The following is a 26,411-nucleotide window of genomic DNA, read 5'->3' as shown; positions in this document are numbered from 1 at the left end:
GTGCCGAACAGATTCCAAGGCTTAGGCAAGCAACGATGTTCGGCTCCCCCCAGGGCCGAGTTACGAACTTAGTACCAAATGCTGCTTATGCAAGGGGATCTGGAGAGAAGCGCGAAGAGCCGAACATCGTTTTGCTAGTTTGCTGTAAAATCGTCCAGCTAGATTGAAATGCTCTTTTATAGCTGACACAATCAACAATTTCCACCATGCTTGTTAGTTCCGGTGAAACTTCAGGGTGTTATTCGCCACGACCAATGCGTACTGCGTGCATCACTAGAACTGGCAACGAAAGAGGTGGAGCGATTCAAAATCTTCAAGTCCATCAAACGTGGCGGGGCATGATCTGTCATTGAGGTATCATTTCACCAGCCTTTCGCTCTAGATATCCGTAGTAGCTACTCAGCACAACCCGCCGGAACGCCATGCTTTTGATATGCACATTATCCTTTCCCCTTGTCCCTGCGAGTACTCTAAGCATCCTCAACGATCTGGGTGTGCAGACCCTTGGGGTCCTTGACGTTGACGGCCTGGACGTAGGAGTAGAGCTTTTCCTTGGCGCCCTCCTCGTCGTTACGCTTGCGCGAGATACGGACGCGGAGGCGGAAAGGAACGCCCTTGATACCAGACTCCCAGACCTTCTTGTTAAGCTGGGGGTCTAGACGGACATCGTTGGTGCCCTGCAATGAAAGAGTTAGCCTTGAGCTCGTATAATCGACCACGCCATGGCAGCACTCGCATACAGCGCACTAGCCAAGGGTGATTGAATCTTGGATGCCCACATACCATGGCCTGCTTGGCGAAAGCGCGAATCTCCTTGACAGCCCTGGGAGCCCTCTTCTTGAAGCTGACACCGTGAACCTGTACCCGATGTATTAGCCTTATGTTCTTTTCAGTCTTCCGCCCGATGCCTGCATCGCCGAGGGTGAGCGCTCAAGCCAGTGTGATCGGCCTGGTCGAGCATTCACCCAAGGTTCTGCGAGACCATCTGTGGACTTCACAAAACTGAATCAACATACGCGCTTGTGTAGGTGGATGGTGTATTCGCGGGCGACGACATCGGCGATGGCGCTGCGGCCGGTCTTGCCAGCAGACTTGGACTTGGTGCTTGGGGCCATTTCTGAAGAGGATATTATGTTAGCAGAAGTCCGTTACAGCACCAGATAACTGGAAGAGGAGATTGAGGAAGCTGCGCAAAGCAGCTGTATTCGAAAAAAGACACGAAGCGCAATACATACTGAAAGAGGTTCTCGCTGCGGGGGTTAGTCGAAGATGAGGTTGAGCTTGGGAAAATCGCGATGGTCGAAAATCGATGCGCCTCGTGTGGCCGCTTGCTTAGCGCGCTGTGCACGGGCCACATGTACACGTGAGAACGCACTTGGGTGCTTCCAACGTTGTGCAGCAACAACATGAGCTCAAACTTGACGGTGGTGCGTTTGTATCTGGGTGTGCGTGGATTTTCTACATAGGCTCTTCGTAACTTTTAGGTCGCGGTCCAAAGGATGCCCAAGCGGTATTCGTAACACATCCGCCCTGGCCTTCCCATAACGCCCTCAATACCATCTTACACGTGCCCTGGCAAATCAAACTCTTTGCCGCGCTTTTTAACATTGACATCAACATAATCATCTTCTTCGTCTTCGTCATCATGGCGTTCGCTTTCGTCACTGCTACTTTCGTCTTCTTCATCGTCTTCGTCGCCTGCAACGAAGCGATTCAGCCGTCCACCATCTTCGCCCCAAAACTGCAATCCTTCAGGATCGCGATCCTCTGAGAGATCCAGTGTTGGAATATCCTCGAACAAAGCCGGGTTCAGGTCGTTCCTGAAGCGGACGAGAGACTGCGTGAAGCGTTCCAAGACGTACTGCGGTAGTGACGGTTCCTTGACCGTTGTGCCATCTGTAGCCGGCCGCTCAGTACGGTCGTCGCTGCCGAGATCGATGAATGGTACGTCTTCTGCTCGAACATCGCCTGTTGGATTGAGATAGGCATCGAATGATCGACGCACACGTTCAAGCATTTGCTGTGCAGCATCAGGCATTTGAGGCATCTGAGGCATTTGTGGAAATTGTGGTATCTGTGGAAAATTGGGCAGCGGTGGAAACTGCGGTAAAGATGGAAACTGCGGCATCTGAGGCATCTGAGGCATGCGTGGTCTGCCAGGAAACTGTGGCATCTGGAAAGGGAAAGAGGGCAGCTGACCTGGTAGCCATGTCTCTTCTGGCTCATCTGGTTGAAAATAATATCGGGGCGAACGAAGTGGTGCTTGAGAGGAGGGCGAACTGACGCTCGCGGGCGATCTCGAGCCCGAATCCAAGTCGGCATCCAGTATTGCGTTGGCAGCTTCTTCACTTTCTGGCCCATTCAATATGCGAAGTTCGTTCGTGTTGTAAGAATCGCATGTACCACATTGGTTTCCAAGCCAGTGATATTTGACGGAGGATTTCGCTGAACAATCGTTGCACTGGACGACTGCTCGGGTGTTTGCAAATTGTTCTGGCATCGGCTGACCCTCAATGGCTTGAGTCAACTTCTGCCACTGCAGATCCATACACACAGCGCTCTTCTTGCAGATTGGGCACTTGTACGCAGTCTGCATGTAAAGATTGTAGCAACCTTTGTGCAGGTAATGCCCGCAAGGCATGGAGACAACAGCAGTGGACGAAGTGAAGAGATGGTCACCGCAAATTGGACAGTCCCCCTCGGTAGCCCGCGGGAGGCATTTGTGCGAGGTGGCGTGAGAGATGGATATGCAGACGTTGCAGCTCTACCCATGGTTAGTACTGGCTAGATGATGGCGAACCTATGTTCATACCTTGCAGTGATAGAAGTCCTTGCCCAGGCCTTCTCCTCGCCGGCAGATGCCGCAGTCTGGACAGTGGTAAATCTTCTTCTTGCTATTGTTGTCCCAGAGCTTGCAGATATCACAGTAGTAACACGCAGCCTCAGTCTCACAGTTGTTGCAAACATGGGCCGCTGGCTGAGGCGTACCGCACGCCATACACAGCATATTCTGAGTCATCTTCCTGTTCAGGTTGTGGTCTTCAACGGCATCGTGACAGTGCCGACACGTGTACCAGCGGCGACACTCGAAGCATTGTACCTTGACGTTGCGCTTGTAATGCTGGCAACCAAGCACGAGCTCTCCCTCGGCGCTGTCCTCGTCCTCGTCTTCGCCATGCTCTGCAGCGCTGTGGTCGTGATGCGGCCGATACGTCGGATTCGTATCGCCCTCTCGAAGATTGTACGGGATGTCGGGAGCGACGTCGGCTGCGGACGAAGACGAGTAGGGCGAGGATGCGTGGACGTCGGAGAAGAGGGACTGTCCCGACGTCGGGGTAAAAGGGCGGTCGTGTGATGCGAAGCTCGCTGGCGACGTGGGCCGCATGTGGTTGTACTTCTCCGTCATCAGGTTGTGGATCATGCGGGCGCGCTCCTGGTCGGATATGCTCAGGGCCCTGATGTCGTGGATGCGCATGCGGAGATGGGCCATGCCATCGTCTGCGGGGAGCAACTCGGACATGGCGCTCGCATTCTGGCTACGCGTGCTGGCTGGGGGTTGGGCCGACGTGGGCGATGGCGCAGACGAGCGTGACGGGTCTGCGTGGAGGTGCCGGAACTGATCTGCGAGGGCGTGAGATGGATTCGCGGACATGTCGACGGGGGTGTCTATTGGCAGATCGTCATGCCTCTGCTCCTCCTCGTCAACAGCGGCACTGCGAGGCCGCTGCGAAAAGGACGAGTAGCGTCCGACTCGGTCGCTCAGGGCAGTGGGTCTATCATGTGCGCCCGCCGAGTCCGTGTCCGTGTGCGTTTCGTGAGCCGGCCGTGGGACAGGTGCAGATGCAGAGGCAGAGGCAGAGTCGTGATTATCACATGCCAGAGACCGAGCTCCGTCACGATTCCCGTCGCCAACACCTGAGAACCGCCGTGCATGGCGCACAACGGGGTCAATAATAAACGACGAGAAGAGACTCATTGGGTCATCGTGTGCACCCTAGGGAGAGGTGGGAGAGGGGATGCTTCGTTCCGGGTCGCTCAGAGGCCCTCAGGCGCTGCTCGCACTGTGCTCTTCTTGACCACGTTTCTGTGGCTCAGTTGCTCACATGCTCCCGAAACGCCACAGTCGCCACGAGAGAACCTTGGAAATCCTGCCTGCTGCTTCTCTTCCCGCGGCTGTCCCTACTTCCGGTCCAGATTGGCTCTCTGTCGCTTTCGTCTGGCCTTGCGAACCTCAAGACGATCCATCCCGCACCCGCAAGCATTTCCGGAATAGGCACGCGACACCACCACGACCAACTCGGTTGCTTTCACAATCACTGCGTCGCAAGGTGGAAACACTACATCGGCACGCCCACGCCGTCTGCCTTTGCCATCCCCGATGCCTGGTACTGGTCCCCTCTAGGCCCGATACCTCCACGCTATCGTCAGTCCACCCGGAAGAGCTGGAACGGCACCTGGGCAATGGTACCTGTCTCAATACGGCCACCACAACCGTCACGCCTGCGCCATAAAGCAAATTGTAGCTGTTTAACCTCATGCACATTTCCATTTAATGTTTGCTTTGTTTTGTCTTGTCCGAGATCAACGCAGCGGTACGGCATCCCGCCGGTGTTTCTGTTCTCTACACGGCGGGCTTTTCCTCACCTTGGACTTTACAAGCGTTGGCGTCTGTTTAGGCCACCAGCTCACCCAAGTTGCAGCGTATCATCAAGCCAAGCACATGCCTTCCCGGTTGAGAAAGTATCGAATGCAACTGTTGATCATGGCAGAAATCTATGGAAATTACAGAGGACCGTTTTGACGTTCCGGCGCCTTCTGAGCCACGGATAGCGACCGCCACAGTGGCGATCCGCATCCTTCGACACTTGGGCAACTCCACCGACTCCTATACCGACCCTGTACTACACACCTTTTGTTGTGGCGACTTCCTGTCATGGCAGTTTGAATGAAAAACTGTGGATTACGGCGGACTTTTCGCGGTCGCTAAAAGGACCGATGCGATCCATTCTTCTCTACAGTCCGCGGAACCACGATACAAGAACATCGCTCGTCGACTGTATGACTGACTCGGCTGCAAGTAGGTTTGATTTGCGTGGATGCTAACAGGCCGCAAAGAGTAACTTCTCCAACAAGACGTTGATTCCAGCAGAAAAACCCCGGTATGAAGACGAGCCATTGCAGCCTCGATTTCAACAATTCCACGGTACGACAGCGGCATGACGCATATCGCTGTCATGTCGCCGACCTGTTTCCCATGGAACGACTCCACGACACTGCTACATCAAGTAGATTTCACAAAATCTGTCGAATGCAGTAGCCATGTCATGGGTACACGAGTAGACGGTGTGAGATATTGACATGTCTCGTTGTCGACGCTAGACAGGCACATCAGCCAAGCTCCCGCAACGATACCCTGGATCGGCATACCAGCCCCTGATATGCCCACAACAGGTACTTATACCATTTCTGTCCAAGACAGAACTCGACCCAGGGGTGAGCTTGCGTCGAGACGCCTCTTTCCCGTCTGTTACCCATGGCTACATTTCCGAGTCTGGCAAGATTTTGAAAGGTGTTGAATGTGGTCACGGCCTTTTGGGTGACTACCAGAGCCGGTGCCAGCAACTGTGACTTCTCCCGGGCATCAAATTTCCACATTGCTACTGACGAATGTACCAGGAAAGGCAAATCAGTGTAAAGCGTTGAATGTAGCAGCATTTCCACGGTTGGCCATCAAGACTAGACGTGCGCTATCAAAGTTTCTATTCACCCCTTAATTTGCCTTGTGCCTCATCTCGGCACTGTCTCCGTTCAAAACATAATAGCGGCTTCTGGCACGACCCATTCGCCTCGAGACACTCGACTTCTTCTTCGACCAGGGATAATGTTTTATTGTCTTACAGTTGGACTCTTCCACTTGCAATCAGTCCGTCATATAGCCATTTGAGCGTGTGCGTCTTTAGGATTTTCAATAAGCCATCTAGCGTCTGCTTCGACATAGTCCTTGCGATATCCTACCGATATCAGTACATGTACAAGTTCTTAAAAAGAGTCTTACTAATGCAATCTTCTGCACATCCCTTCAACTATAAGAGAATTTAGACTAAAGCTACAACCTGACCAAATCCCCATGTGTCTTCGGAGTCACCCTAGAGATGTATCTAGCTCGCTGACCGAATCGCACATACTATGTACAAGTGTAGCAGATAGTAGGCGAGAGGGAGGCCTATAACAGCTGTCGATACGTACCAGGTATCCAGAAAACGGGCAAGGCGGGTTGCCTAAAGAAACGACCCACTGTCTGTTATTGCCGGAGAATAAAAGAAACGGATGCCAGGCACAGAACCACACTTTGTTGTATGAAAAGTAATGAGTGGTTCGAAACACTCTCGAGGCGCATCAATCCATCTTTTCAATCCAATTCTCTTTTCCAGCTCTGCAAATCTTAGAGCAGGGAATGTATGCGACTCTGTGTAACTTTGCCACATCAAGATGAACATGTACAAAGAGGTTATTCCCAGGTAAATTTGATCTACCATAGGATGCGATGAGTCCGGAGTTGCGACGCCCTTGTAGCGATAACAATAGCCAAACCTGTCGACATCCCATCTGCCGAGGGCTAAACCGAAGAGTATGACATACACTAGGTAGAGTATGCAAAATACGGAGGTCCAGAGAGTTGTCGATACGCGGAACTTCACCATTTGCTATATCACATGTATCCACGATGGCTTTTGTTGAATAACGTTTTGGCTTTTGGCTTTAACATGTTGCTTTTTCTAGGTTCGAGAACTCTAGACTACGTACATCGATGCCGTAAACGACACGCTGCCGAAATTTAGCTAAAAGGGCCGTAACACAACTACTCACGCAGTGAAATTGACAGTGTCATAGACTACGTGTAAATGATACAAACTAAGGCTCTTTCACTAGAAGATGGCAGCAATGAGGAGCGCAATCCCCAACGAGGTTAACGACTAGGATGTTTTCTGTAGCAACCTTGGAAAGGAAGCGTACCGTTGAACAGTTGAATTTCACTGATAGACTCAAGAATCTTTCCCGCGAACTCGCGTCTACACAAACAAACGAATTGTTTTTGTTGCATTTTCCATATATTGCCAGGATCCTGGTCGTCCAAGGTATGGAGACGTGTAAGTTTTGCGCAGAAGGCAGAGGCTGATGGAAACGAACGCTGTACATCGGGACAATCGTTTGGCTGCAAAAGCACCCACATTCGATTGTCATGGCGATATCGATACATATACATGATACTATTACAAGGACTTATCTTCCCTTCTCGTGTTTAACCCACACCATGCAGCTTGGAGTCTTCTATTTCTTTCGGGGCGGAGGTCCTCGTTTAAGTCTTTGTGTTGGCTGTCCGGGGACGTACTTTTCTCCAATAAGCCTATCCGCCCTGTGTTTCCATTAATCCTCTGCACGCCCCTTATCATGGTCCGCATAGCCGACTTACCAGGTTTTATGATACGTCAACCTCGCCCCATTATCTAGTATTGAGGACCTTGTGATTTCTGTTGTAGCCAAGGGGTTCTCCAGCGTGAGAAGCTTCTCTTCTTCGGCAAGAGACTCCAATTTCTTGTCCAGAGCCAAGATCTCTTCTTGTATGGTCTTCTGCTTCTCCTGCTCTGCCTGCTGCTTTTCCAATGTGCCACTCTTCTGATTCAATTCATCGAAGGAATCAGTGGTACGAACAAGCGTATAAGTGCCACTCAGCATACGGTTGACTCTATGCTTCTCCTCTTCAAGTATTGCTGCGAACTTGTTTCTATCGTACTCAAACTCCGGATCCTCCCAATACGTCTTGCCCTGTCGCAGCCGTAGCTCGCGGTGTAGATCACCTACAAGGTATAAGCTACCTGTCAAAACGATAGGCCACTCAACTTGTCTGAGATATTTAGCTGTGCATAACGCTGGAAGTGGGCCACCTTCTGACGCAACCAGTCCTGTGATGCCAGGCTCGACAGATTTTGCTATAGCGAGAAGTCGACTAGGATCCATAGGCTTCACCCAAGGCATTCCGTCTACCGGACCAAACGTTGTAGTAACGACATTGTCTCCTGGTTGTAGTATCTCTCTCAAGTATGCATGTGCATCTTTCCCTTCGGTCATGGCAAGCACCCATGTAATAGGCCACCCGTTGCGTGGGACACGACTCTCGTCACGGAGCTGCTTCTTCCTTAAAAATTTTTGAACATGCTGAGCCAACAGTATAGCAGCATCAGGATTGTGGGCTCCGTCTACCAGGATGGGTTCTCCCTTGAGCATCCTCGATGACTTGGTGTCTCGTTCGCCAAAAATAGGCGGCACTCGAACCGATTCCAACCGTCCGTGGTTGACGAATTTGGAATTGTGCAGTACTCTGCCCATGTTCCAGGCTCGGTATTCTCTGCCGAAGCTCTTGATTGCGGTTTGCGCGGCTATGGCAGCCATGATTGCATTTTCTTGATAAGCTGCCTGTGCTGGCAGCCAGTCCTTGTTTTGGAACAGTACCTTTGAAAAGCCTGGAGGGTCGTACTCAAGACAAGGACCTGCATCAATTTGGTATGCATAGTCTTTAATGACAGACATGACGTTTGCCTCATTCTTAGGGTTGATGAGGTACGGTACTTGGGGCCTGAGGATACCAGCCTTGTGGCGTGCAATTTCTTCCAGCGTAGTGCCCAAGAAGCTCTCGTGATCTCGCGCTATCTTTGAGATTACTGAAACCACTTGGTTGTTCAGTATGTTGGTAGCGTCGAGCTTGCCGCCCATGCCAACTTCAACTACACCAATCTGTACTTGCTCCTCGTTGAAGATGTGGAAGGCAGTGGCGGTCAAGATCTCGAAAGGTGAAGCGTTGATACCTTCTCTCGTGTTGATGGCAATGTAGTGCTTCTCAATTTTGCGAAAGAGGGTCTCTTCCACGGGCTTGTTGTTGATGGATATGCAGTCCCATCTGCCAACGTTAGACAGGGACCGACTCACGTGACGGCGCGCCTACCTGTCGACGAGATGCGGAGACGTGAATTTACCACACTTGAGTCGCTTGGAAAGCAGCGTCGATGCGAAGTGGCATATAGAGCCTTTGCCGTTGGTGCCGGCGACATGTATCGACTTCCATGGGAAGTTGACGTTCTTCACGAGCTGACTGATGCGCTCCAACCCGGGCTGGATCATGGTCATAAGGAGTAGTATAGGCAACTACGGGCCTAAGCGGACACGCAATGTTTTGGGAACGAGGTGCCTGCAGATGCGTATTGAGTCATTGGAGCAAGTGGACCAAGAGCTGCAGACTGGCGCGCCCTTTAGCGCAAGAGGCAGCCACGGCTTGGCAACCACAGTCGCGCCTGCCCAAGACGTTGACTTGTTTGGTTTTGGGTGTACGAAATGCAGACTGTGTGTTGTATAGTAGAGGACACAAAACGCGTACCCAAAGAGAACCAAAGATGTTTGCTACATGACGCTTGGTCGGACGAGTGCTGGCAGGTGTCAATACAGTACACACCCATGTCCGAGTTCTGCGCCTCCCCCAGACGCTTCAGCCTTGGACTATTTCTGTTCTAGGCGGTTGCGACGTGCGCCGCCCTAGTTCCTTCTCCGACCCATCCCCATTAGCATCGTTCGGCGCGTCACCATCGACACGGCAACGACACCCATCTTTCTTGAAGCCCACCACTCGACACCTTTTGCGCAATGGGCATACCCATCGGATGGAATGTGAAGCGCGACGAAGCAAAGGAGAAGGATGTACTTAGGGCCGACATCACCGGCTCACGCTCTCCCATCCGGCGCCGCGTACGGCCCAACAGATCACCGCGTCCTCGCAGCACACTCGATAGCGATTTCCTCATCTCGGCTCCGCATATTGAGTGGATACCTCGCTCGTCACATCGCGCGCGTTTGGCGCCGCCACCTGTTCCCGAAGTCTCGAGGCCCCAAGACCGTGGCAGCGAGGCTTGGAGACACCCACCTACTCTGCAACGCGACGAGAGCAGTGTGCGCCGTCCGCGCAGCCGTTTTGATGGCTACATGCGCACCCACGACACGCGCGCCACCCCCGACCATGAGCGCCCCTTGGCAACCTTCACCCCAGGATTTGCGCCGGCGGCAGCTTCGCGGACGTCCGAAGCAGAAGCACAACGCGATGCGCAAGATTCTTTTTCACGCCTGCGAGGATACGCTTCATACCGTCGCGCGGCAGCACCATCAACGCGAACGCGTTCCCAGAGCCCCCGTGCTGGCCCATCTGCGGCGCGAGGTGACACTGCGGATGAGCCCGAGGACAGCCACGAGACGGGCGAGAATAATGCCGTAGCTTTCCCTCCGCTACGTAGGATGGGCCGCCGTACTATTGCTGATGGACCGCTTCCCGCCAGCTCTTTGCGCGAGTCCTGGAGCCCAGTGGCTACACTCGACGGCCTGGGTGACCGGAATCGCAGTGTTAGTCCTTTTGACGACCAGTTGCAATGGGACAGTTTTCTCACCACTGTCGTCGACGACCCTGTCGCACCAACTGCGGGGTCGTCCTTTGCATCAGCCGCAGCGTCAGCCTCATTCACAAACTCGCATACCACGTCACGAGCAGGAAGTGCCAATTCGGCGGCATCCTCGCAAACTCATCTTACAGTGCCATCCCGACGCCACTCACCTCCACAAAACGAACAATTCATGCGGGCATGCGACACCTCGGAGGATGACACAGCGTCAGATACCGAAGAAGAAGAAATGGACATACGTGGGAGTATACGCCGTCGTACAGGTACAGAAGCTTTTAGGAACCGCTTGGGCATCTCACACTCGACTGAGCCTCGACGAAGAATGCGCCCGTCATATTTCTCCAACGAGCCTCCTCCACGAGATACAGAGCGTTACTCACTCCGCGTAATCGATCGATCTCGCGACGCTAGCGAAGTCGTTCGCAGCTTCTACACCTCGGGCATCTGGAGAGATGTCGAGACAGAAGCGGCGCAGAGGCCACAAATATCACAACTTGATGGACCTACCGAGGAATCCGCGAGCGCCAGTGACAACGAGAGTATTCCTCCGCTTGTCCGTGCCGACTCACCACCCCCGCCGCCACTAGACCAGGAGCTCCGTGACGCGCGGTCGTTGCTGGAGCGCCTTGCGCGCCGAGAAGATGTCAGTGATGACTTTTGGGCTTCGGTAGGCTTGACGCGGTCTTTTGCTGACCCGGTTGAGCGCTTTCAGGAGCTTGAGCGGTTATGATCTGACTTGCTATCCCCATTGCTTGAGTTGGCTTGGCTGGTCCTGCCACTTTGACATTCATCCGCTTCTGCTGCCATCATGCTGTTTGCGTTGCACTTTCTTGGTAACTATGTACCAATTGGCACTTGGCCGCTTAATGCTCGTGTTACGAAAAGTTATGCTCTACAGTACAAAGACATCTGTGGATGGTCGGGAGTAAGTTCTGTAGAAATCAACCTTGGATCACATACTCCTCGCTATGGATGACGAATTCGATATCTTCATGTAGCTCAAATTCCCGGAAAGAGGAACAAGAATAACACAAAACCTCTTTCACACTCTCTCGTGTTCCTTCTTTATCGTATGCTTGACTCCTAGGGATGCAACCGCCCAATGCTCATGTGTGGTATCGAGAAATCCCATGCTATCCAGTATAACGCCACGCTCCCAGTTTGTTTGGTTGCCGCTCATCTCGATGCCCGCTCGATTTGCAGAGCCACCAGCTTCTCGGCGTTAGCCAGCCACTTGTCCACAAATACTTGGTCAGTAAAACGCTCAGACGACCTTCGAGCCCGTTGTCGCATGTCAAGTGTGTCTTCGGGTGAAAGAGTGAGGGCTCGGCGGAAGCCGTCGGCGTACTGCTCTGCGGTAGTGGCATGGAAACCTTTGTTGTATGTTAGCAAGGACATGGATATGACAAAGCAATATGCACCGGACTTACCGGTAGGTTTTCCATCAACCTCAATCACAATGTCCAGCTTAGGACCCCCGGAGTTGTTGACCACGGAGATCATACCGGCAGCTTGATACTCGACCACGCCAATACCGAAATGTTCGTTCCACATGGCGTTCACACCCACACTGGCTTTGCGCATCCATTCAAGCATTTGCGGCCAAGGTGCGTCGCATATGAACTCTACGTTCTCCTTGATGTGTAGCTCATGCGCCAGCAACCTCAGCTCATAGACACGCTTCGCATCGTCGTGGGAGTTTCGAACTGAACCGATCAGGACGAGCTTGGGGGTATCATTGGGGTATGCTGGAAGTTCAGGTTTGGAATGCAGGAATTGTGCAAAGGCCTCGAGGATAAGTCGGTGGTTCTTTTCCGGTCGGAACTGCGCGATGTAGAGGAGGTAAGGGCCACGGTTCTTCTCGCTGAATTCGGAGATTGGGACGGCTTCTATGACTTCTTCGACAGCTACAGGCGGAAAGACGACGTCGATGTCGATTGCCTTGCTTCTTTTGATGCGATATGGCTCCCAGAGAGTTTTGATGTGGCTTTGCGTCCATGTGGAGTTGGTCATTACCACATCAATGGTGCTACCGAGTTTGCTGTATAACTTTGCAAAGAGTTGCCAGTACTTCTTCTTGGCCATACCCCGATATCCTGCGCCTGTTCCTGCATTCACACCTTGACCCCCAACTTGTAGCGAATCGAGCATATCTGTGGATATGGTCGGGTAGTGCACGTATGCGCCGGTCGGTACGGCTGGGAAGAGGAAGGACGATAGGCCGAGAGCGAAGGCGTAACCCATGGTATCTATGAAGATGTCCGGTACAAGGAGGCTGAAGGCATCGTAGGCAAGGATGAGGGAGCCGAGAGATTGGCCCAGTAGTGTGAAGCGTGGCCATGTGCTTGCGAGTACCCAGTCGCGGGTTGTGAGGTAGAGGAAGTGGACGGTCGGAGGGTGCAGCTGGATATTGAAACGGTCTTTGACACGTTTGAGGATGGCAGCCTTGTCGACATCGTGGTCGCCGGTGTAGACTATGCAGGTGGCTTTCGGCCATCGCTTTTGGTGTGCTCGGATGGCAGCCCAGAGGACTCGCTCACCACCGCCTCCTGCGTTGCTGCACGAACAGCATGTCAGCGGTCATGTGCCAACACTTGGTAACATAACGCCCGTACCAGAAGGGGTGGAAGAAGCCGACAATGCCATCCCATTCGCTGTCAGCCTGGCCATGCTTGACTGCACCACTAGGAGGTGTATTCCCAACTTGTTCCCAGTCTTCATCCTCTTTTTTCTTGTCCTTTTGCTGCGCCTGGAATGTCTTGGTCTCACTTGCTACCCTGGCGAGCAACAACTCTCGTCGTGTACGCGAAGATCGACGGAGGTGTTGTCCCACTAGTTCCGCAGCAAAGCGCAGGGTCTTGGGAAGGAAGATGGTAGCCAAGAGAGCGGGCACTAGTAGCGAGAGGAGGATGGGTAGAGGACCCATCTCGAAGCGAGGCCGAACGGGGACACGGGGGAGGAGACGTAAACAGCGAAGACTCAGGCCATGGGCAAATGTTTGGGCAGAGCGACAGCTGTTCGGGTGGGATGACATCGGTTCCTGGCGCTGGCCCGCGAGCATGCATGGGACCCCGACGCGCTAGTGGGAGCCTCTTTCTCTCGGGAGTCGAACATTTGACGACATAGTCGAAGCATCATCACAACATGCTGTCGTCGCGCCTCTTGCGGCTGCCAGCATGCCAATTGCTCTCGCGCACTGCTCTCACCTCTGCGTCTTCAACATGCCGCCAACCAAGACGCCATTTCCACGCTTCGACCCCGCGACAAGGCCCCGTCGCCGATGCCTTCTTATACCTTCCCCACGAGCTGATGTCGCTCGTCCACACCACCATGCCATGGTATGCCGCCATACCCCTCACCGCCTTCCTCGTTCGCGGTCTTCTTGTCACTACAGCTGGAGCCTCCTCGCGCGCCCTCATGGCACGATACATTGGCCTCCATCCGCTCCGACAAGCGCTCGCTTTCCAGAAACGTGACGAGATATTAAAACGGGGTAACTTCCGAACCATCAAACAGGCCACGTTGACAGTGAAGAAGGAAATAAACGATATCACATCGGCCTTGGACAAGAGGTGGAATGTTAGTCTACGCGGCCAAATCAGTTGGACATTGTTCCAATTTCCCGTATTCATCGCCATGGCCGAGGTCATACGGCAGAAATGCGGCGCCCATGATGGCCTCATAGGAATGGTAGTCGCGGCGGTTAATGGCGAAGGTGTGACCATGACGAATGAAGCTGGTGAAACTGTTAGACGTGTTACATCGACCTCATGGTTCGAGCCTTCGTTGGCAACCGAAGGCATACTCTGGTTCCCTGACCTACTTGTTCCGGACCCCACGGGGGCTCTTCCATTCATCGCATCAGGCATCATGTTCGCAAACATCTATACTACGAAGAACACCCTCGAGAGCGACGGATCTCGCAGGTGGCCTGGCGTACTCCGGAGGACTTTACTTTTTGTTTCTCTCTTGATTGGCCCTTTGTGTCAAGAGCTCCCTGCGGCATTGATGCTGTATTGGTCATCAAGTACAGCTTCAGTCATGCTATGGAATGTCTGGCTGGATCAGAAATACCCTGCACCCCGAGGCTACACAGCATGTAAAAGACCGCTTCTCATGCCACCATCACCTGCGTCGGAAGGACGCAAAGTGCTTAAGATGTCACCGCAAACACAAGCTTCTCTCAAGTGAATCCTGAAAAGGCAACTAGTGCGCAGGACAGACGACTCAACACAGATCTAATCTGGTTTACCTAAAGTAAAGTCATACGCACCCTGTTGTGTCGGGTAGTTTCGGCCGCCTTGGAGACGACAGTTGCGCCATAATCGCCACTGGACATGTCCGCAGCATTATCCGCAAGAGTCAAATGTCGTGTACGTATTGGTCGTGGGCACTCGGCTTATTGTTTGCGTGGCAGTTTGAAAGACCAAAACAGCGGTACAGACATGAATGAGATAGGAAGAGACACAATAAGTTATCTGTGACGATACCAACGGCCGAAACACACCGTATAAAAGCAAGAATGACCGGTCTATGAACGCTCAACAAAAAATGAGAATACACATACACTAGCTTCAGGCATCCGCCCCCATCTCAACCACAAATTCACACGTCTCCTGCTTGATGTTTTGCTATAGTTGCAAAACACCCCTCCACTGCTCCTCCCTGTCAAGTCTCATGAGGAATTCGTTCTTCATAGATGCGCTTGCCGACACCTTTGGGACATGAGCGCGAATTGTCCCCTTGACATCGAATCCAAGCTGCTCGGTCACCTTGTTGAGGAAAACGTCGAAGCACACGTCGGATATGGTATCAATCCGTCCATGGGGAACTAGCTGAGACACATGAATGACGGTGCCAGCCGTGGAGTCGATGACATGGACCGGAAAGGCTGTCGGGTAGAATGTGGTGACTTTTGTGTTCAAGTTCGTTTGGACTGTTGATGGTATCGCATTGTTTTGTCCATGCGGGCCGTTTGATGATGGCGGCGGCGGTGGTGATGATGATGATGATGATGGTGCGGTAACTGTGTCTCCTTGCTTGCCTCGCTCTATACTTCCCTGGACTGTACAGCGGTTCTGGGGGACTGTGTCAGAAGATTGAATAGCCAAATTGCTCGCCTGAGGCTGGGGACACGTTGGAACTGCAGTCGGTGCCCTACCGCTATCCTTCGCCATCCTGTTGTTGCTGGCGTTGACTGGGTGGTTTGGCTGCTTCGAGGCGTGGCCTTTCTTCTGGTTCTTGTGGTCCTTGGGCAGCATTGTTGAAGTCGGAGATGGAGCTCCAAGGAGGAGGCAGAGTAGGAAATATAAATACTCTCAATGTCTTGCTTGGGCCCATCGTGTTTGTCTCAAAATGTCCTGCATTGCACACTGTCTTGGGCAAGTGAAGGCTGTATAGCCTGTGGCGAGTAAAGGATTCGTGGATATCAAAACTGTCTTGGGCAATACGAAGCTCTTTGTTACAGTTTCACAAGAGTCAAATGATAGACCTACAACTCTTCTCAGAAATTATGTACACACGTGACACATTATGCACATTAACATTTGCTTCCTACTCCTAGCATCATAGTTCCATGCACCATGCATTTCGTAACGATTGAAGCGGACAAGACGGAACGTATCATCCCACGACCGACCGACCATGCATTGTAGACATTAAGACGTGTCCATATGTGCACCATATCATCCTACCAGAGGTTCAATCATGGTCCAGCAGTTCATCCAGCCACCCCCGTCCCACCCGTAAGGCCAAAGACAAGAAACGCCTGATATGCAGTGATGAACCTTCTTAAAAATCCCAAACACCATGTCCCACATGCAATCCGGTATGCCATCCATGTTACGAAAAGAGTGAAAACCGGACAAACGCCGTCGCTAATGGTATGCAAGTAGAAACATTCTCTGGCAAAAACAAGCATAAAGGGAATCAGGGAATTGGACAAATACATACGTATGTGCGCCGCTACGCATCGACACAACCTATGCAGGCATAGATAAGATACGTGTTAATCCATTGTCATACGCATTTCGAGGTCCATGATGGACGGAAGCCGGTACATGGAGCTCATGTTAATCAAACGCGGCGACTTGTCTGACTGAGCAGGCGATCAGCTCGCTCGAAGACGTTGAGCGTGTTGGAACCCTGAGAAACGCGAGGGGTGTTTGGGATAGTTGCTTGAGCTGCGGCCCCTAGAGCGGCGCTAAGTGGTGTTGCCGGAACTGGAGTGCCATAACCACCAGAGCCTTGCGAACCGAAGCTTGCCGTAGAGTATGGCTGCGCAGAGAAGACCGAAGCCATTGCAGGTAGAGACGTATTGATATGGCCTGGAAATGAAGGCCCACCACTCGAAGACATGGTTCCGTTGGGTTGTTTCATGAACCTAGGTGGTTGGGTGCGTGAAGTGATCGACGACAAGCTCGGCGGACCCATCAAGCCGGGGTTGTTGCTGGTGAGATGCGACCAAGGACTGTCATTGATAGCCAGACTGGCGTCTTTGACCATCTTATGCAGTGGCCGCATAAGTTGTTTGATCTCACTAGAGAGCAGTTTGTGTTCTCTACCCTGCTGGGTATACGCTGCGGCGAGTTCTTGCCAAGCCTGAAACAAATTTAAGTCAGCACACTGTTCTCAGAACTTGAATTCTAAACAAACATGATTGTACATACCTTGATGAAACCCATACATTGCTGCCAGAACTCGGGCTGGTTCCGGGTGTAGCTGTCTTTAAGCTGCATCTGTGACAGACGGCCAGCGAGGGGATTTGTCATTTGTTGAACATCATTGCTTTTATCAATGAGATTCGCCAATGCCTTCACCCGTGGATCCTCAGTGTCAAGATCACGTCGCAGACCATCGAATTGCTCTCGCATCATACGTGTAATCTGCGGCATTGAGTTTCTACAGCTGTCGGACGCATTCCTGAGTTTCGTGTAGACCCGGTCAAACTGAGCATCTTCGTCTGCTTCGTCAAAACTACTGGTCAGCGTGTTTGATCGTGTCATGGACGGAGCAAGTGTTGAGAAAGACTCCCCAGAGCGCGGCGTTGCAGCACTAATGCTTGTCAAGGTGTTCGAGCGACTGTTGTCGTTGCTGTGCAAGATGACTGGTGGTGGCATCTGGTAGCCGCCGTTTCGCTGTGGCGGCGATGTCTGGAAGCGACGATTCACCCTTGATGGGCGCGCGCGTACTGTAGCCACTGGGTCGACATTGCTAGGTCGGCGCGAAGCTACCGAAGTATCCTTGAACTGCGCTCCCAAAATCGAACAGGCATTCCTCATCTCGATCAGACTGGCTTGCTGGAGGAACAAGAAAGTCCGCATGATGTGTGCATTCGCATTCTGGGTGATCTCGACGCGATTCTCGGCGATGGAGAGACTGATGGACATGAAAGATTCGAGACATCTCAGCGCATACATATACACGCTTCTAGAGAGCTTCTGTGCATCTTCCTCGTCCTCTTCGACTAACTTGTCGAACTTGTGCAACACCTCGTTCAACGCACGGATATTGAGGTAGGTGGTCGAGTACCTGCGATAGAAGTCTTCCTTACGGCGCAGGCTTTCTTTCGTCTTGGCTGTCAACTTGATTGAGCGTACCATGTGTGAGATGCAGTCGTGCAGCTGGGATATGGCATAGAGGAAGTTCTTTGCAGCCTCGACGACAATGTCTGGCGCACGCGAGTTGCGCCGGTGCTCGCGCACATCAGAAAGTGGGCGGTTCGCAAGGGATCTGACTGTACCAGTATCTCCATAGGCACCAGCGGTTGCTGGGCCTGACAGACCGTTGGCGGCGGAATGAGCAGGAACAACGATGCCCTGACTGAAGCCGCGGAAGTGACTTGTCCGCCGTAACTCGTCAACAGAACCCAGCTCAGATGTCTTGTTGGTGTATATGCCCATTCGCTTCTGGCGGTGTGACGAAGGGCCTGAGCCTTCACTTTGGCTTCGGTTGCGCTCATTGCTTCCGTTTGTCAGGGCGAGGGGAGACAGTGGAGGCTTCTTTGAAACGACGATACCCGCGCCATTGCCATTGCTCGTTGTAGATCCGACGCGGTAGTGGGAACGAACTGGGATGGGCGGAACGGGCAAGCCAGGTGAGTCGGCCTTTGCGTCCGAGAAGCCATCGATGTTGCCTACACTGGGCCTCACGGGGAACCGTCCCCCGTTGGCTCGCTTGGACGGGCGGGGTGTCTCCGGGTTGCTTTCGGTCCAGCTCTCGTCGCCAGAAGACTCGATGCGCAGCCTTTCCAATTCGCTCCGCTGACGCTCCTTTGAGATGTGCTGGCGCATGAAGCGCTTGACCTGGGTGGCTATGACGGCATCTCGCTCGTTCTCGTTGGCGGGCGAGGGGGCGTTGTCCTTGATGGTGCACACGTCGGGCGGGGGGAAGACCAGCGGGTTGCCGTCCAGCTTCAGGACCTGCAGGCTGTTGATCTCGCCCAGGCAGATGGGCAGCTCCTCAATCTTGTTCTTTGCGATTGCCAGCACCTTCAAAGATGTCAAGTTTGAAATTTTGGGCGGTATGGACCTGATCTTGTTCCTGCTCACGTCGAGAATCTCGAGCGACGTCATCTCGAGGATCTGGGGAGGGGTATGGTGTCAGTGGATGCTTGCCACGCAGGGTGTTGCGGAGAGCCAACGTACGGCACTGGGAATCTCGCGCATGGCATTGTAGCGCACGTTGAGGTAGCGGAGACGTCTGCATTCGATGAGGCGGGAGGGGAGAGTGGAGAGCAGGTTGTGGGAAAGGGCGAGTCTGTCAGGTCAGCATCTTGTCTGCCACACAGTCACACGCACAGGCGAGGAGAGGGCGGCGGAGGCAGGCGCGGGCGGCGGGTGTGTGTACCTTTCAATCTCGGCCCGGATGACATCGATGACCTCGTCCGGCAGGCGGGCAATGTTCTTGTGGCCCAGGTCAATCGTGATGCCCGGCTGCTGCTGCTGCTGTTGCTGCAGCTCCCGCGGCGTCTCGGCGGCCGCACGATGATTGATGTCCTGGCGCGAGTGCTCAAAGGCCGCCTTGGTGAGGGCCACGACCTCGTCGTCCGAGATGGGCGTGGGCCCGTCGTTGCTCATGATGGGCCGACACGTCGTGTGCGCGGCAAAGGGATTATGGCCGTCGTGGTCGTGGCATACATGCTGCTCGCGTCGACAGCAACAGCACAGCGAAGCCTAAAGTAACACAGGTAAGGAGCACCCGTGGACCTGCGGTTGCTTGCTGAATCCGCAAACTAGTCCGTCCCGGGCCTTAGCCCGGCTGCCCTGTCAGGGTCCCGCCTCAAGTCGAAACATCACCTTGGAGCCACTACAACTCACCATCCTTGTCCCATCTAGCTGCTGATACCTCCTCCTGAGTCCTTGAAACCCGTTTCCCCTCCCCGTCTGCGTCGAGCGACGCCCAAAACCAGTCCCGTCAACCTCTCAACCCAGCTTGGGCACGTGATGCCCTCGACCGTTGGCCAGTCTCCAACGGCCAAAACGGCCGAGAAACCTTAGCCACACGCGTAATCGACAAGTATCCTGCCGTCCGTCTCCGCCCCTCGTTCGGCCTCGATGCACGCGATGATGTTGTTTGCCCATTTCCAGAAGACGGCTTAATAGTACTGACACGAACGGCATCGCCTCTGTTGCATCTGCGCTAGAGCTCAACACCAAATCTCATCTGACATGTTGACGCATCTCATCGTGAACGCCATGCAAGGTACAGGCATTGTCCGATCCACGCTAACCCACGCCATAGGATTCTGGCAGCCCGTTCTGCGTCATGATTGATGTGCGTTGGGTGGTTGGGCGGGCCCGAAGTGCAAGCTGGTATCGGGGTTATTTTCACATCCTATTTTCCTTTTTCCACATGTCATGATACAAACTCACACAAACTGCCATGGACATTGACGACGCCCTTCCGCCTGCCATACGTCGCTCGCCTAGGGCCGCCCTCGAAGCACAGAAGCAGTACAGGGACCACCGGACTTATGTTTTTGACGAGTTCGACGAGGATCTAGATGAAGCAGCCCCACCTCCAATAGCGCGCAGTCGATCTGCTTCGGTCGATGGTGAAGCGACAACTCGTCCTGCCTCTCCATCAGGTATCAACCCACTCCGGTCGCACCCAGTTGATGCGCCTCCGCCAAAGAATCCCGCTCGCCAGTTTTCTCGTCCATTTCGAAGTCAGGAGGTGCAGCATGTACAGTCACCTGACCCGGATCCCCCACTTGAGCCGCCGTCTTCACGGCGACACCCACGCGGTCTCGTATCATATCGAAACAACAAGAGAGAAATCAGCAACATCAAGCGATTCCCTCCGCACCTGAGACGACAGACTTCTTTAGAGACAATCAACTCAGTGACCACAACAGGAGAAGACGATCGGAGCATCTATGGCTATGATCCGCCTGAAGCCGAGGCCCCTTCGCCGGATTGGTTTACCTTGGAAGATGATCCGCCTGCCAATCCTCCACCCAGTATCGTGTCTAAGCCTTCGTCGATGCATTCTTCAAGTGGAAGCTCGAGGCGAACATCTACGCCTGTAGAAACACCCCTGGAGTATGGAAGCCTTGATCACCATACACCCCAGTCGCTGTTTCGAAAAATGATGCCTCGAAGGTTGACAGATAAGACGCAAGATCCTCCTCCGAGCCCGACTCGCCTGGTTATAGCAAAGTCAACCTCGGTGGACCGTACCTCCGCTCATGTATCCAACTTTTCAAGATCAACGACGTCTCTATCGGAGGAGCAACGATCCATGCCCGAAGAACGCTCTCTCCAGTCTATACTTGTTAACGTCGAGCGAAGCAGGTCTGGGTCCAAATCAAGCGGAAGTAGTAAATGGAGCGCGAGCGACTTCGACACCAGTACTTTGACTGAAGCTGAGCTCAAAAAGTGTCACAAGAAAGGCATCAATCCAGCCTTGTACGCTGAGATGCGGGCAGCCAAAAAAGGAAAATGGACTAGTCCCATAGCTGGCAATACCTTTCTGTAGTGTTGACGGTCCGGACCTCCGTACCTCTCAACCAATTCGTCCAACAGTCTGCACGGAATCCCTGTAGGGTTCTCCATCCCCTTGCTTATCGGCAACCTACCACTCCGACCGCGACGTACTTGCTGCTTTTGCGGAACTCATTGTAGTGGCGCGGAACTTGAACTCAGTAGCGAGCATAATCCTTCCTATGGCTCGAAACTTTTATCATTCCAAATCTCGATGGTCCAATCACGCATTCCACGTTCGTCCTTCATCCCGCCGCCCACGCCTCACTCACACTCAACACAAGCGCACCGCACAGGTACATTGAGACACTCGGACGCCGACAATCAGTAAATCACACGAAATACAATCGTGCACGGAGACGGCCTATGTTGACTTAGCCCGGGTGAACATCTAAGTTATTGTTGATGTGTCGCAATCGTAGAATGCGTCGTGTCAATCTTGGTCTACGGCGTACTACGTCCCCCGGATGAAGTACGCTCGCGTACCGGTCACGTACTAGCATTCTCAAGTGTAGTCAGACCTGTCACATCACCGCTTGATTTTTGAGAGCGTCTTCCGATTCTCTCACCCCTCTTAGTAATTAATAATATAGAGTTGGGGTTCTTAATTCTTTGTGTATCTCTTTGTATATCCTAAGGGGTACGTAGCGGGAGTTGGTAATAGAAGCAAACGATGGAGTTTCGGTTTTACGTCTGTTCAGCCTGTCGGCTAGAGCAAGCAGTAGCACAAATCATGTAGACCATAGGCTTAGAAGCTGTTGCACGCATCGAAAACGAAGTCAACCAGCAATACTGTTTGTTAATATCTTTCCATCACTTTTTCGATCTCGCCCAGAACATCTGCTTTGTAGACTTGTATTTACTCACCTAGAAGTAGCAATATTGATATACACATTCTCCAGCGCGCTACCCTAGGTAATGTGAAACTGAGTCTTACTCTCATTGCAGGAAGATTCTCTTGCCCTGGGAGCATGTTTGTTTTTGGCAATTCCTTTACTACGCGTTCTCTTCGCTATGAAAACCAATACCAACAAGTACAAAGATGAAGAATGTGACTCTTGACGCTGTCTTCGCTGTTGGTGAAGTAGCCAATACAAGCTTAGATGAAAGTAGCATCGACAGCGACAAGGAGAACGAGAACTCAATTAGGTATGAAGAAGAAGCAGCCTTGAGCAATAGACTTAATTGCCCATGCTGACCAGTCGCTTGAAAATATATCGGGTATACAAGTGTACAAACACCATCTAAAGAAATGTACCTCTAAGCCAGCACCTTTCACGACCATCCATGGATCCTATCGCAAGAAACGAGCTGTCAAGCCCCTATGCCACAAGCTCGCTTGCAATTTCTGAAGCTCCGCGCTGTATCAATATGCCATTGACCCAGAAAGGATATTACCTGCACTCCATGGGAGTGGGAATAGATGACAGGGCGTGATACCAAGAACAAAACTTGTCCACATGATCAGTTGTGATTTCTAAGACACGAGTGATTTCCGATTCACCAACACAAAGTCACTCATTCCAATACAAGTAGCGATCGCAAAACGCACACACACATCCCCGATCTCACACTAATACATCCTCACCTCCTACCTTCCTTTTTCAGCAATGTTTTCATACATGATATCCCCGGCAACCGACACGACGGCTCAGCAATATCGAGACCATATTCTACCCGTCTTCGATAATCTATATATCCAGGTCATCGGGTTCGCGTAACCCAGAATTAAATTGCGGGAGGCATGTACACCGAGCATGTTTTGTGTTTGCTGCGTAATGCGGGTAAGCAGGATAGATTAAAAGACTATATCGGAAAGATGAGGCATGCGCCCAGCCGGCACCATGGCATTCAACAGGCCGGGTTGATCGGCCAAGGGGGTTTTGTCGGTTTTGTCCTTTATGCAATATGGAAATGGAAGCGAGTCGTAAAGCGTGCATGGTATCGTGAGTTTACATAGGACCGATAGCACATGGTGTTGATCTCTGCGGGCCCCATCATCGATCGGAGTGTCGGCCGATACTCCATGCGTACGAGAACCTTCCTACTGCAGACGTGGGAGCAGGCCCGATGGTAAAACTGTGCGGCTCAATTGACTGCTCGGTTTGGAAGGTCTGGAATGTCGTGAGGTAAGAGAGCGGTCTCATTACTCTCTTTCTGTAGTGTTGTCTGTGCTGGTATCCACATGTATTACAATCGCGATCGCGATCGCAACGGTGATCGTGATGCGGCATGGGGCTGATGCAGGTGCGGTGTATTGTGCCGCCACCTCTAAGCCCTTTACATGGTAGGTATAAACACATTACGGTTTTCCCCCCCGGTTCACTGCCTGGTGCCAAAAAGCAGCAAATCAGAAGAGTTAGAAGAGGTTATCTATCCTTGACCTGTTTGGGATACCTATCTTTAACATCTAAACAAGGCCCCTTTGTAAGCTTCGGAAACCTATAGGATAGCCTGGGATAGAGGCCTGATTCACCACTAGGCAGTTGAACCAGGGGGAGACTGTATACGGTATAATGAACGTGTAAGGGAATAGCTCTAGACCGCTAGACTATACACCTCTAAAAAGAGTAGTAATAACTAAGTAGTTATTTCTTGTCTAGAATAGTATATATAGTACGTAATACTTCTTCCCTTCTAGTCTCTCTACTAGGTGAAAGCAAGTCCTCACAGAACGCACTAACAACCCGTGTGTCCATTAGCTGGGTGGGACTTGGAGCTTACATCATGTCGTTTTCTCTGACCTGGGAAGTTTAGCGCACACATTGAGATCCCTACCGATCGTGAATTTTAGTGGGGTCGGGAGTTGTCAGCAAAGACAATAGGTATTCGGGAATCGGGATGCATCCTGAATGCTACACCGGTATACGTACTAAGCGAGGGGGCTGGCAAGAGACTAACCATAGTATTCGCTTATTGGGCTATCCTCGATTTATTCATATCGCCATCATCGATACCTGCAAGACGCCATTAATCACAACCCCTCAATTCCAACCTGTCCTCTGATAAACCACCACACACACGCACTCACCAAGATCAGCAAACTACGGCCATTGGTAAGCCCACTACCAACGGCAGTTGCCCTTTAGTGTCTCTCGTAACATACAATCGTGTTTTATGGCGCATGCGATCGGCGGCGTGCTGCTTTTGGCCATGCTTCATCCCCTTACTAGTGTCGTGGTCCGCTGACACAACTGTCCATCTTCGCCTCAACGGGAAGGCGATGATCAGTGTGCGCTGCTTTTGCTCCGGCATAAGGCACTAACGGGAAAGAGGAGTTGGCGGGACTTGTATGCCCACTCGCTGTAGGCGGGTGGAAGAAGGACTCGCATGCTTAGGCGCATTTTACAGCCATTGGGTCGTTGGCGGATTCGACCCATTGGGACTTGCGATTCGGGGGTTTCGACGTAACATGGCGTATGTTGTGGTTCAGCTGCGCCCTAACATTGTGCGGGGTCGGGACTGCTAAGACCAGCTTCTTGCATCCGCCCAACTCCTCCTCTTCCTATTTGCGAGGCGCTGCAGGGGACTTGATTGCACATTACGTGAACAGCACCTGCGCAAGTCTGTAGCTTCGCACCGCCTACCGAGCGAGGATCAGCAGCATTTGGCGCCCCACGAGGCTGCTGGCTGCTGTTGTGGTCTAAGATGATCGACAACCTAGTGTTGACGATTACGATTCCAACGTCACTTGCGAATCGTGTGGCTTATCTTGAGCGAAACGCGACGGTTTTCTAGAAGGCTTCGAGAAGTTTTGCCACTGTGGTATTTGCTTTTCGGTGAACCCCCTCACTTGGTATCAAGGTCGCATGTGTTCCATGCAGGTGCACGATGATGAGGAGAGATGAGGGGTAAGCTGCGCACACCTGGGCAGGGACGTGGCTACGTTGCAGAGGCTTCGTCATCGTTCCTGCGCGACTTTTTTTTTCTCCTCTCCCTCAATGGTAATAGCTACGCAAGTGCAAGGCTGGTTGTGTATTAGCAGTTGGCTTATGCCGAGTCAAGTGGAGTATTCACAACGCTCAGGTCCGTTGATACCTAGATAGCAATAGTACCTGCACATTGACGTATCACAGCCTTGCTTTGTCTTGGGCTTCCGTGGGGATTGACCAAGCATCGGTAACCGGGTGTTGCCGTCAGGTGGTTAGTCGGTCCCTCTTGGTACCTAGGTATACCATGGTCAGGCTTGGAACGTCTCCATCACTGGTAGGTTTGGACGGCGTGCTGGTGGCAACGCCGTCTGCAATGCAATGGCCGCGCGGGAGGCTGTGCACTGGGTACAGGTGCCGAGAAGCTTGGGAGGATGGGGAAGGAGGTCGGTGGTACTCACGGTCGAATGCGGAAATAAAGGTTGCTAGTTGCGGGGATCGGAGAAGTCATGTACTATGGATGTCGGGGACTTGCGATTCGAACAAACCTCAGTAGGTGCATGCAGTTCTTCATCAATTGAGCCACGGTGGGTTGCGATGCTGGAACAGGAGGGTGAATTGGAAATCGCGCTAGGTAGTTATGTAGCGTACCTTTGGTCTTTCCTTCATAACTTGGAAGGTGGTACACATTATATATGCATCGACCACTGTGACGACTGGCTTGTGTAGCAATATTAGCATTGCAAAAGGCTCCATGATTTCAATTTTTTGTACCATGCGGTCTTCCGCCACAAGCGTCGCAAATCAGCACAAGCCAACACAACACGAGAACATAAATACCTTCGCTGAGCAACATTATGATCAAACATGGAACCCCAGCAAGCATCGAGTCATTGTCCTCACCGGAGTTGGAGTGAAACACGTCACGCCTGAACATGGCCTCAACATGCCATCTCTGAAACAGGTAGAGTTTACCCACCTGGAGAAGAAAAAGAACCCTGGCCTGCAACCGCTGTAAGCGCGGAAGCACCAAGCCACGGTAAAGCTCATCACCAGTCTCACCA

At 52.5% G+C, this 26,411-nt stretch overlaps 6 protein-coding genes across 6 annotated transcripts; 1 reads left to right on the top strand and 5 right to left on the bottom strand.

The window, feature by feature from the left end:
* Positions 1 to 470: 470 nt before the first annotated feature.
* Positions 471 to 1,115, bottom strand: ACET3X_004008 (60S ribosomal protein eL31; the record flags this gene model as incomplete). The annotated part of the gene is made up of 3 exons (XM_069450166.1): positions 471 to 677; positions 784 to 858; positions 1,017 to 1,115. The coding sequence occupies 3 exons, from the start codon at positions 1,113 to 1,115 to the stop codon at positions 471 to 473; spliced, it is 381 nt and encodes a 126-aa protein (XP_069307986.1).
* A 446-nt stretch (positions 1,116 to 1,561) lies between these two features.
* Positions 1,562 to 3,652, bottom strand: ACET3X_004007 (uncharacterized protein; the record flags this gene model as incomplete). Its single annotated transcript, XM_069450165.1, has 4 exons — positions 1,562 to 2,020; positions 2,200 to 2,226; positions 2,285 to 2,764; positions 2,813 to 3,652. The coding sequence occupies 4 exons, from the start codon at positions 3,650 to 3,652 to the stop codon at positions 1,562 to 1,564; spliced, it is 1,806 nt and encodes a 601-aa protein (XP_069307985.1).
* A 3,677-nt stretch (positions 3,653 to 7,329) lies between these two features.
* ACET3X_004006 (uncharacterized protein) lies at positions 7,330 to 9,180 on the bottom strand (the record flags this gene model as incomplete). The annotated part of the gene is made up of 3 exons (XM_069450164.1): positions 7,330 to 7,414; positions 7,472 to 8,953; positions 8,999 to 9,180. The coding sequence occupies 3 exons, from the start codon at positions 9,178 to 9,180 to the stop codon at positions 7,330 to 7,332; spliced, it is 1,749 nt and encodes a 582-aa protein (XP_069307984.1).
* A 510-nt stretch (positions 9,181 to 9,690) lies between these two features.
* Positions 9,691 to 11,223, top strand: ACET3X_004005 (uncharacterized protein; the record flags this gene model as incomplete). Its single annotated transcript, XM_069450163.1, has 1 exon — positions 9,691 to 11,223. One exon carries the CDS (start codon positions 9,691 to 9,693, stop codon positions 11,221 to 11,223), a length of 1,533 nt encoding a protein of 510 aa, XP_069307983.1.
* Positions 11,224 to 11,669: 446 nt separating this feature from the next.
* Positions 11,670 to 13,419, bottom strand: ACET3X_004004 (uncharacterized protein; the record flags this gene model as incomplete). Its single annotated transcript, XM_069450162.1, has 3 exons — positions 11,670 to 11,866; positions 11,924 to 13,050; positions 13,109 to 13,419. The coding sequence occupies 3 exons, from the start codon at positions 13,417 to 13,419 to the stop codon at positions 11,670 to 11,672; spliced, it is 1,635 nt and encodes a 544-aa protein (XP_069307982.1).
* A 3,149-nt stretch (positions 13,420 to 16,568) lies between these two features.
* On the bottom strand, positions 16,569 to 19,570 carry ACET3X_004003 (uncharacterized protein; the record flags this gene model as incomplete). The annotated part of the gene is made up of 4 exons (XM_069450161.1): positions 16,569 to 17,093; positions 17,162 to 19,075; positions 19,139 to 19,250; positions 19,341 to 19,570. The coding sequence occupies 4 exons, from the start codon at positions 19,568 to 19,570 to the stop codon at positions 16,569 to 16,571; spliced, it is 2,781 nt and encodes a 926-aa protein (XP_069307981.1).
* Between the last annotated feature and the right edge of the window lie 6,841 nt (positions 19,571 to 26,411).

This window comes from Alternaria dauci, chromosome 3 (genome assembly GCF_042100115.1).
Source record: "Alternaria dauci strain A2016 chromosome 3, whole genome shotgun sequence".
Classification (NCBI taxonomy): Eukaryota; Fungi; Ascomycota; class Dothideomycetes; order Pleosporales; family Pleosporaceae; genus Alternaria; species Alternaria dauci.
The sequence above is the reverse complement of the archived record's forward strand: the minus strand, read 5'-3'. Positions and strand labels throughout refer to the sequence as shown.